We start from the raw sequence: 12,244 nt of genomic DNA on the forward strand, positions 1-12,244 counted from the left end.
GGGGGAGAGAGTCCTAATGGGACTTGTTAATTGAATCCCACTAGTTATTTCCTGCATCAGCTATTATGCACTACTTGCCTTTTCTCCTTCCATGACATGCTGCATGTCATCCCCAAAATTATATACCTCTTATGAAGTCCTTAAAGATTTCTAAATGTTAATATCATTTGGCTTACTTAAAATAAAAAATAGGGCAAACAATTATACAGCTTAATGCATTTTCACACTTCAATACGTCATTCATCTTGGATGTAAACAAAAGTGAGTCTATGTTGCAAAACTGAAACCACAGTTTTAATTGCTATAATGAGATTTGGTTTCGATTGTATAAACCATGAGGTTTGTATGGCCTCATAAAAAGAAGTTCAAAATTATTAGGTTAAGTAGGCAAGGCTGTGATCCTCTTCCAACCTGTTTTCTAGGGAAAGCTTAGTTTAAACTAACCTAAGCACTTTATAACAACCCTCTATCTGTTTATTATTATTATTATTTTACCTTATGCATATTACAACACCACAACTGCAATCCAGGGGTCCGCAAGTGGCAGAATAAGAAATGTGCATGGTTGTGTAAGTGTGTGCACAAGCTATGGGCATACTAAACAGGTCACCACACAAGGAACAGACTCTTCAGGATGCAGCTGGATTTTTCTTGCACAAGGAAAATAGCAGTTCTTCATATTTCTGCATGCAGAAGATAGTCACAGGTAAGGCTTTGTAACGCTTTTAATCAAAAACATATTTGAGAAGAAATGTTAACAGTGAACAAAGATACATCCATGTATTGTTGTGGCGCATATGTCTCCTTTACAATTTTCTACCTATTCGGTTAGTTAAAAGCAACCATCCATTCCTCAGTCTCTTTCACTGTCTGGAAGCCTGGCAAAAAGTTCTGATGTGATGGTAGCACCTATTTTCTTTGTGCATGTTAAAGATCAGAGGCACCGATGAAATGTCCAATTACCTTGTTAGATCTCTGTTCTTGCCCCGTTTCAGTGGGACTTAATCAGTAGAGGGTCACAGCTGATTAAATCCCAGAGCAACGTTACTCACCAACGTAAATAAGAGACAGTTTAGAATATTAACAGGCATTTCTTCTGAAATGACTCCAGTAATCTTAACTGTTCTCTTATATGAATAATCTATTGAAAATAAAAATATTACTGCAGCATAGGATCAGGCACCCAGTTAGGTGGTTGTACTTGCCTCACCCTCTTTCTATTGCTTAGACTTTAAAAAAATGATATTTGTTTATTCATTGGTAAAACAGGCTAGAGCAGAAGAAACCAACCATTCAATTACCCTTTAAAATAATAAAAGGACCACAAAACTTGTCAGCACTCCTATTTTCCTTGAAGGATAAAAATAAAATATACAAACAAGAAATTTAAGTTAACAGTGCTACATCTATGGCAATTTCACATGTTTTGTTGCAATTGCTATTAAGAAGACATACAGTCCAGAAACTCATGACATATACACTGGCAAAAGCCATAAACCATGAGAATAACAAGACTCGAGGGAACAAGACTGACAAAGACTACCCCAAGGGTGACTTTCTTTGATACCAGTAAGTAGATCCCTAAAGGCAAGGAACTAAAATATAGCAAGCCTAGCAACCAAACTAGGACTCGAATTGAAGTCTGGAAGAGCAAGGATGTACAGTTCCACACCGTCCAGTGATGAGGCACAGATGCAACCGAGTCAAAGCTTGTGGGCCTGTAGAATTCCACAACAGGGGTTGAGTTCAGGGTCGGAGGGCTCTCTCTCTGAACCTCCATGATAGTTATAACCAGACAGTTGGAGGAAGTGTGAGAGGGGCTAACGAGAGAGGCCAGCCTTTTGGGAGTCAGCAGGAGTTCTGTGGGATTGTCTGGTAGGCACTTCTTCACCTTGCCTCCATAAGCCAAATTTACAAGGATATTGTTGTCATCAGGAAGACTACTGACCTCATCATCGGGCAGGCATGTTTCAAACCTACAGAATGGGCAAACAATGACTCCCTGAGGAGAATCCCCAAAATCTATGATCTTGCAAAGACATTTGGCACATACTCTGTGGCAACACTCCAGTACTTTAGGTTTTCTCTGTCTCAAGTTATAGCGGTTGTAACAGATTTTGCATTCAAGCTCATCTGAGCCCTGGGACTCCACAGTATCTTCTGGAAGTAGGCTGGTCATTTCTTTTCAATGTGCTTTAGACTTTCGGTGATGTCAGACAAAGGCTGTTGCTTTGTCTTTCTTTCTTTGTGAAAAGAAAGATGTTTAGAGTTCCTTTCAGATTACCACAGTACTCAAATCAATCAGGGATGGGAGGAGTACCAACAGTCATAATTTTTAACCTCTTACTAGGACTATCTGCTTTTTTCTTCAGTGTCTTTCATATACATAGCTTTCATATAATATGTAGTTTCTGTAAAGGGGAAGAAAAATAAATACATGAATTCAGTTAAAGATGTTCCATTTTATATTTTAGCTACTTATTTTTCAAGGTTTTGCTCTTTCAGTCTCATAACAACTTTCAGAGTAAGGTTAGGCTGAGAAGAGGTGACTAGATCAAGGTAACCAGTTAGCTGTCCCAAGGCTGAGTAGGTATTTCTACCCATGTCTCCCTAGTTGTTGTTGTTGTTATTATTTGATTTCTATTTAAAGACTGCTTAGGAAAAGGTAATGGAGCTGAGGTGGGTAAATGAAAGCAAGCAAACATAGGGTTGTATCCAGCAAACTTATACAGTGGTACCTCGGGTTACATACGCTTCAGGTTACATATGTTTCAGGTTACAGACTCTGCTAACCCAGAAATATTACCTTGGGTTAAGAACTTTGCTTCAGGATGAGAACAGAAATTGTGCTCCGGAGATATTTTTTTTAAAAAAACCCTATGGTATATGAGTTTAAAATATTCATTTAATAGTTTCATATAGAATCACATTCTATTTATATATAATATTTACATAAGCTGATGCTTATAATTCTAGGTGATAAGTAAATAACTAAGAGAATATCAATGATCAGCAGCTCAATCAATTGTGAAAAAGGAAAGGAAAGAATCTAAATCAGTTTAAATTAAGTTAACCCAAACATATGATTGACAATTATCTTGAAATTTCAAGTTCTAGTAATTTATAAACAAATTACTTACTTTGATAAATTTCTTAGCACATCATTTCTTACACCTTTTATAATATGTTAACTTACTGAAAATAACTATATTCCAGATTTTCATATACCACTACATTATACATGGTCTATTAGATTTTCAATTACCGAATATTACTAGTTTCATTGCTATTAATAATGTTGTATGAGTTCTAGGTCTACATCATTAACAGTTCCTTGTGAACAACCAAGTAACATTTGCTTTGGATTTAATGCTTTATTCCTCCCAATTATATCATTTATTATATCTAAGATCTCCAGAAGGGCTTTACTTGTGCACCATTCTAAAATATGTGCATCATATCTGTTTAGAAATCTCCAACATGTATCCTGCTGAAGATTACAACTTTTAAAAAATAAAAAAGAGTAAGTGCCTAATGCCATCAGTACTGTATTTTGCAATCTAAGTCTTACCACAGACCCTGAATGGATATGGGGCAGGGACTAAAGAACAACTTTAGAAGATTCCTCATGTGGGCAGCCACTTCTTTAGATGATATCCCAGTCTCATTGCTATCTGCAAAACAAAACAATTCATTTACAATAGGTTCTTTCATCTAGAGCTGCGTCTTGTACTATGTGTGTCTGTGGCAGACCAGCACATGGGTCAATTGGAGCTGTGGAATTGACAACCATAATAGGCACCCTGGACTACATGCTCCCCTCCCCTTTCTGACCCATTACATTTTCCACTCTCTTGATGTGACATGGATTCAGGCAGTCTGACTATATAAATTGCAATAAACAAATTCATAAATCTGGAAGCTCCCCAAGGTACAGTAAGTGCAGGACAGGAGTCATTCCCCAACTTCCATGGCTGTTTCTCTTACGCCTGGCAGAAAACCCTGTTGTTTAAGATAGCAGAACCAGTCATTTTCACTAAGTGCCAAAAAGTATATTCTTCCAGCACAGAATCACCTCATAACCAGTAACCCCTTCTTTCCCATGAGTTTGCTGAGAATGAAGTGCATTTAAGAGCTGGATTTAAATAGTAAGATGGAAATTTTGGATAATTTTTTGTAGGCTGCCTGGAGAGGCCTATCCTGAAATGCAGAGTATAAGTACTTTAAATAAACACACATACATATATCCCATACATATGTGCCATGCTGCTAAGCCATACCTTGCAAATGTCCCAGAAAAAATGGGACAACCAAATTTTTCTTGCAAGAGAATGGTGGCCATCTTGCTCAGTTTTGCACTATGATCCCCCCCCCAAAAAAGCACGGGGGGGGGGGCTGCAATCTTGCATGGCACTCCAAAATGTGTGTTTTTTTGGTGCCATGATTGAAAAAAGCCCCTTTTCAGAGAGAAATCGTGCAACAACTATTGTGTCAGTAATAATCTCTGGATACAATTATCTTGATGTTCACCTACATCTTCAACTCTGTAATCAGAAGCACCATTTACAATTGAAACAGTCATGGGACTACATTTAAGTTAGGACTATCACCCAATTAAAGAAATCTTAGTTGATGGTTTCAAATGTCTGATTAATTGACTAAATTTGTACAAATTAACCAATGGTTCTAAATAAAAAAGGGGGGAACCCTCTGTTTTTAGATGATACACACCTCCTTAGTCCAAGCCTATAAAAAGCAAAGTCTGATAGGTTTGGGGCACATGGAGATTGCTGCATTCATGTTCAAAAGTCTTATCTGATTCAGAAGAAAAAACCCCACTGTGTTGCTAACTTTTAAAGTTGCTTTATTCAACCTGATGCTTGTATATACACATTCCTAGCAGCAAGTGCTTGCTCAACCTGTTTCATGCCACATTTTCTGCTAGCTTTAGTCAGCTTTCAACAATAGGCATTTCCCTGTCAGTTTTAATCAATGTGTCACATTGCACTAAAGTTACAGGACATGGCATATTGATCTGCTTTTGGTTCATAGTCAGAAGGAAAATGGCCTTATACATTCTTCGCATGATAAACAGATTCTTACTGGCAGAAAACCGTAAAGGTTTTTTTTTAATGCCTTCAAAAGAGCACCCAAAATATAATGCACATGGAAGAATGCAACACCAGCAGTGTGTGCAGCAGAAGTGTTACATTTTATTACTGTGTCAAAAATACTTAATATTGCTAGGTTACTGAAATATTAAAACAAATCTGATGGGGCCTGAACTGGCAGAACACACCATTTTCTATGGTCTGTGGTGCATGGATAACAAGTTTGGTGATATGGTCAGCAATGCCTTTGCTTTCCCTTACCCGATGGATCAAACTTTTGCTATTAACACCACTTTGGGTAATGCTAAGTGCATTGAAACTGACATTTCATGGTACATAAAGATATTTTGGTTAATAAAAATGACTTTCTGATGGTCTTGTCAGAAACGGGCAGTTTCTCATAAGGGTAAAATTAATCTGCAGTTCACTAAACAAAAGCTACACCTTATACATCATTGATATTGCCTTTTTCATCAAATTTGGGAACCTGAAATATTATTTTATACAGTAACATAAAAATACTCAAGATGAAGGAAGAGCCATATAAAAATTATATAAAAAACAGAGTAAGGAAACCCCCTCCTCAGTCAAAGGAAGTCCTCTTCAGCTTCCAGGTTCTCAGATATAATTAGCACTTCTGAGTTCAAGAAAGCATCTTCTTACAACTTTGTCACTAGTCCCTCATTGAGGTGTGTGTTTGGGTCCCACATTATCCCAACACGAAAAGAAATAGGCATATTAGTATCACTGTACCTTTGCAAGCATTCAGTTCCATACCCTCCACCTTTCTCTGATGAAAATAGGAACGTCCTATTCCATAATGATAATGATAATTTTATTAATTATACCCTGCCCAGGGCTGCCTTCAGATATCTTCTAAAGGTTCTATAGTTACTTATCTCCTTGACTCAGGGGTCACATAACTCAATTACATCCAACTTTTCTTCAATGAAAATACGAAGGTCCTACCATACACTCCAACATTTATGTGATAAAAATAGGGATATCCTAAGGAAAAGCAAGGGACACGGGTGGCGCTGTGGGTAAAACCTCAGTGCCTAGGACTTGCTGATCATAAGGTTGGTGGTTCGAATCCCCGCGGCGGGGTGAGCTCCCGTCGTTCGGTCCCAGCTCCTGCCCACCTAGCAGTTCGAAAGCACCCCTAAGTGCAAGTAGATAAATAGGTACCGCTTTATATTGGGAAGGTAAACGGCGTTTCCATGTGCGGCGCTGGTGCAGGCTCGCCAGCTGCAGCTTCGTCACGCTGGCCACGTGACCTGGAAGTGTCTTCGGACAGCGCCGGCTCCCAGCCTCTTGAGCGAGATGAGCGCGCAACGCTACAGTCAGTCATGACTGACCCGTACAGGCAGGGGTACCTTTACCTTTAAGGAAAAGCAGGGTGGCTTCTGTAAATCCAGTACTGAGCCTGGAAAATAGGGACACTTGGAGGGTCTGCAGTTCTCAGCCAATAAAATTCATTGGCAAGATTAAAAACGTGTCATGTTTCAAATAGGAATCCAATTTATACTATATAATGATTTTCAAGGTTTGAAGGAGATATGTTGCATGAAGGTTTGAACTATTAATTCAATTTAGTTTACTTCAACCATTTCTAAATCCCCCCCCCCCCCGTGGCTATACCAGCATACCAGTTCAGGAATGACATTTGTTTAAATGAATGTGTATAATTCCAGGTTTATAACAGACATAGGGTGTAGTCTGCACTCTACTGAAGCCAATGGCAAAGCTCCCATTGATTTTATTTTCATGCTAATTCAGATACAGTTTATGAATATATGGTTTACAACTAGACTTGAATACTGAATGCTGACAAAGCTTTAGTACACAAACTGTGGCCTACAATCGTGTGCGGAAATAAGATAAAGCAGTAACTGGTTTGCATGAGGAAAACTAATTAGAAAAATGTTTTATTTGCTTGTGCAGTCATAATCTACCATTACCACAAATGTGCAGTGTAGCCTCTGGCAAAAGACATTTATATCAAATAGGGCCTACCTAGTAAATGAATACTTTCTTAAAATTGGGATCAGATGCAAGTACTTTCTGAGAACAATTAAAATTCATCACAAATTATTAGCTGATAAAGCTAAGATGGTAAAATAAAGTGCTGCATCACTAGTCCTAGGATTGCTGGAGTGTTGCCGTGCTCAAATTAATGCTGTGGTGGGATTTTTCAGGCTTCAGGAGAATTTAAACTGCATTGCTTAGACTGAACATATTCTGCAGTAGGAGAAGAAGAAGAAGAGTTTGGATTTGATATCCCGCCTTTCACTCCCTTGAAGGAGTCTCAAAGCGGCTAACATTCTCCTTTCCCTTCCTCCCCCACAACAAACACTCTGTGAGGTGAGTGGGGCTGAGAGACTTCAAAGAAGTGTGACTAGCCTAAGGTCACCCAGCAGCTGCATGTGGAGGAGCGGAGACACGAACCCGGTTCCCCAGATTACAAGACTACCGCTCTTAACCACTACACCACACTGTGATGGTCTTGTTCAGTAGGGAAGGAACACTGACTGCAATTGTAAACTCAGACTGTTCTTTTGACTCTAGCAAACATGCTTTGATATTAGACAATGGACTCCTTAGTTCAACTGAAGGCCAGGTTCCTCACAGGATTAATTTTTATATATAGTGCCAAGGAACCCGGTGATTCCACTAGCCAAGCCAAAAAGTATCTTTGACTAGAATGTGATTGTCTGAATTCCCCCAAATAGGGGTAGATGAACCAGCACCAACATAAGCACCTCACTTAAGCATCTATTGCAGATATAATACACTGTAGAAAAGGCAGAGCCGGCCTAGCCATTTGGTGAGACCACCACTGCATCAGTAGGTAGAACCCCCCCCCCCAAACACCTGCCCTGCTGCTGCTGACATAGTTACTAGTTTTGGGCAAGATCACATCAATCGGTGCCAATGATAGCAGCATGTAGCAGGGGGCAGCAGAGCAGGTGGTGGCAGGAGCAGGTAGGTGGTGGCAGGAGCTTCAGTTTCACCTCAAGTGTAGAACGGGACATGCCATCTCTGAGAAAGGGGCAACCACAATGACCAAGGGGCTGGATCTGGTGCTTTTAAGGTTTAGGATAAAGGGAAAACAAAAGAGTCAGGAAAGGGGTGTGTGAATGGATGGATAAGTTTTTTTGCTCTTTCTCATGAGTCAGAATGAAAATTCAGAACAGACAAAAGGAAGTATTTCTTCACTCAGCTCATAGTTAAACATAGTTGCCTGAGCTCTGTGAGTGCAGTTTTCTCCCGATTGAAGCACACAGTGTTTGAGGACTGAGACATTTGCAGGGAAACCAAAATGCTCATTTACAAAACTATTGTACCACCAAATTTACTGTACACTTGTGAAACATGGACCATTTATAAACGCCATCTCCAGCTCCTCGGAAGATTCCATCAATGGTGTCTCCAAATAATTTTACATATCCCTTGGGAAGACAGGCAAACTAATGTCAGTGTACTGGTAGAAGCAAAGATCACCAGTGTCAAAGCAATGATTCTTCAACATCAACTTTGTTGGACTGGCCATGTTGTTCAGATGCCTGATTATCATCTTCCAAAGCAACTACTCTATTCTCAATTTAAGAATGGGAAGCAAAATACCAGTGGACAACAAAGGAGGTTTAAAGACGCTCTCAAGGCAAATCTTAAAAAATGCAGTATAAGCACAGGTAATTGGGAAACACTGGCTTGCTAGGGCTGCAACTGGACAATAGCCTCTACCAAAGGCCTCATGGACGTTGAAGAAGTACAAACTCAGGATGAAAGGGAGAAATGTGCTAAGAGGAAGGCGCGCTTGACAAATCCTCACCATGATCAACTCCCACCCGGAAACCTATGTCCCCACTGTGGAAGGATGTGTGGATCCAGAATAGGCCTCCACAGTCACTTACAGACACAGTCACTTAAGACCATATTCATGGAAGACAATCTTACTTGGCTATGAGTGAGCAACAAAGAAGAAAGAAGTTAAACAATGTAATTCCCTTCTGCAATATATGGATGATGGCCGCTAGATTAGATGGCTTTAAACTAAAAAAAAAAATTAAAGCATAAACTCCAATTTAAAATGCTGTTAAATGTTGGTCTGCACTCTGTCACTCCATGCTTCATAATATTGTTGTGTGAGTTTGGGGAGTCAGACTGTATGATGCCTGAGTCCCTTCTAATTCCTGAGGTCCTGGATACAGCAAGTGTTAAAATCTAATGTAGGATTCCATTGCTGAATTAGCCAGGCAAGGGTCATAGTTACCACCTAAGTATGATTGTTAGTCTGACAAAGGAAATTGCTCTGTGCCAGAGGGCAAATGGGTGGGCCTCTTCCCTCATCTGGCTGGTAGTGAGAAAGATAAAAGTCAGAGTAGTGTGTGAGAGCTGAAAGCTGGGCTAGACACAGACAGAAGCCAGAGAATGAGAGCCACACTTGATTTCTGCTTGAATCTACAGTTGTGGCTATGGGAGATTGTATATATGTGTAAATAAGCCATATACCATAAAGACACCACAGTCTCTGCTGTCCCTCATACCAAGTAAACTGAACCCTGTGTAAGTGCCTGGAACCTCTGGAATATCCCACCACTAAGAGATTGGGATGGTATGCAACAATATCAGTATGAAACGGGAAGGACATCCTGCTTATTCCATCAGTGTTCTGCAGAGTTGGTTGTGCTATAGAAAATGGTGCTCACTTTCATAATTTGGAGTGAAGCAACACGACAGGCAAGAGATTGGTGAAATCATTATGAATTCTTGAATTGTGGCAGCTCTTTTGGCAAGGCTTCAAGTCTGAAGGACTCTGCAATTCAGTATCATCTAAATGAACCATTTAATACTCCTGTGTTGACATTGTATTGTGCCTGAAAAAGCCATTATTCTACACCCTCAAACACATCTATAAATTCACTATGTGAAATATACAATGATTCCATTTCTATGTGGGGTCTGAAAGGCATCCAACTGATGGCAAACTGCAGAAAGGTTATTGCTGTAATCTTTAGTGTTCACTATTTTTTAAGGCTGAATACTGCAAGTTATTTAAAAACAGCTGTACTAGAAAAACTCCAGACTGTCAGCTGTTCTTAACACATTGGATCAAATTCCAATTAGCTTTTTAAAAAGGGAACTAGCAGCTCATTTTCATAGGAGTGTTGGGCTGAACAGAAAGGCAAGTTATAAAGAAAACCCTGTTCAGGAAGCTAGTTTCACTCTTACAGGGTTATGTGGTACACAGAGTATTCTCTGGTAAAACAGGGAAATCTAATTGAGTCTCAATCATAAAGGACGGAAACCTTTTCTCTTCAAGGAATTGCATCTGCTGAGGCAATTATTTCTGTAGAGCATCCAATTTCTGTAGAGGTCTTTACCCTGAGTGGCCTAGTGGTGACTGGCCTCATAACCTCTTTTGTATAACTGTACAAGTGTAATAGGGCAAGGGTATAGGAGAGAGAATATCCCATGATTTATATTTGAGATTCAGTTACGTCTCCGTGTTTTATTGGATAATACTTCCTGCACCACAAGAGTGAAACCATTTTCTTAAGACCCCATAACAGCACATCATGTAGCTCCACACAAACCATTCTTTACAAATAGAGAAATCGATTAGACATTTCTGCAAACATCTTCTAGTCTAATCCATTTCACTCCTGTTCACACTTTAAAAAATATTGTTATTTTTATGGACAGGATTCATTTAACTGTGGAAAACATGGAGCACATACTGACCAAAGGACCAAAGAAAAACTGATTTTAGAAAGAAAATATTATTCAAATCATAGGAGCTAACTCCTGGGGGCCATGGGGTTTTTGGCATCCACAATAATATGTTTGAGGAGGCCAGGCCCCCACGAAATTGATGGGCATTCCCATGAATATGATGTGTGTGCACTGCATCAAGTTATCGATTATGTGAAGCGGGGCTTACATGGGCCCCCACAATACTTTATTCAAGTTGGAACACCTGATTAAACTGGTGGGCATTGGGGGGGGGGGTCACATGGGGACCTTTGTTGATAAGCACCTTTTGTTATATTCTAAACTCAAAAAGCTTTCAAAGCATTTTCAAAACTTTTTTGGACACTGAGGTTAGTGTTTGCGTAATATTCATCTTGTGCACAGTTTATTAACCACATGTTATATATTTTACATTTCTTGCCCTGGTAGTGGATATTTTGACTCAACCATGTGCACAGTGATAATTTATGGCTTTTGAATATAGTACTTGAATGACCAGAATGTGCTCTCTCACTCTCTCTCTTTAATGTCCCATTCCCAAAGCCTGTAATATCATCAAACTTATTTCACCACAATCCTCCCAGAACTATTTTGAATTGAAAGGATTGCAGGCTTAGAATAGGATTTCCTTCAATTTTGCTTCAGTTGATATTACTCATGTGTAAATAAAATAACACTTTCAAGGCAGGGAAACTGCCTTTCTGAATCAGCATTTTTTTACACTCTTAACCAGTGAACTCAGTCAAAATAAATGCATTAAGGATGTGAAAAAGCAGGAGATTCAGATCTTAGGGAGGCAGGGAAGACAGTGGAAAAGTATTGTTAAACAGTTTCCCAGTTGTAGATTACTATTTTATAGTTGTGTAGTGGTGTGTATTTTCTTCTGGCCTCAGGTATCTAAATATACTGTGATATCTATCACATTGTGTGAAATTACATGTCAACCTTGAAATATTATAGGCATACAAGGGTTGAAAGACATGAGATATATTGGCAGATACGTGTGCAAATTTCACTCTCAAGGCTACATCTCTGATCTTACCAGTAAACATTTATTTTGTATTAAAACTACTTGTGAAAAGCTGTGCACTTCTTCACCCTGCCCCATTCCTCCTTCCTGAACAATCCAGTGATTTGTATGTAGATGTCCACTTCTTCCCCAGAATAGACAATTTATATTATCTTCTGTTAAAAATGTACTGAAGGCATAACTTATAATTCATATAACATGAGGTGAATGATTTGAAAAAAGCCTTCTTGGCAGTCCCTTCCTAATGGCATTTTACTAACAAGACTGCAGTGACTCACAATCACTGAGAAGCAGTAGCCTCTTTCTGTGCATGACTGTGTCACAATGCAAGACTAAATTTAGAGTA

General features: G+C 39.3%; 1 protein-coding gene across 4 annotated transcripts in view; it reads right to left on the reverse strand.

The window, feature by feature from the left end:
- RNF182 (ring finger protein 182) overlaps nucleotides 1-12,244 on the reverse strand; it is an 18,791-nt gene continuing 6,547 nt past the window's right edge. For 2 of the 4 annotated variants that reach the window (XM_081873475.1, XM_081873476.1), the window contains exons 2-3: nucleotides 3,572-3,674; nucleotides 1-2,411 (exon numbers count right to left, since the gene is read on the reverse strand). In XM_081873475.1, the coding sequence (XP_081729601.1) occupies nucleotides 1,442-2,179 (738 nt within the window). In that variant the 5' untranslated portion in view covers nucleotides 2,180-2,411; nucleotides 3,572-3,674 and the 3' untranslated portion in view covers nucleotides 1-1,441. The remainder of the gene's footprint in view (nucleotides 2,412-3,571; nucleotides 3,675-12,244) is intronic. The other 2 variants (XM_081873477.1, XM_081873478.1) reach the window with 2 other exon arrangements.

This window comes from Podarcis erhardii (assembly GCF_964252035.2).
Source record: "Podarcis erhardii genome assembly, chromosome: 8".
In the NCBI taxonomy this organism is placed as follows: Eukaryota; Metazoa; Chordata; class Lepidosauria; order Squamata; family Lacertidae; genus Podarcis; species Podarcis erhardii.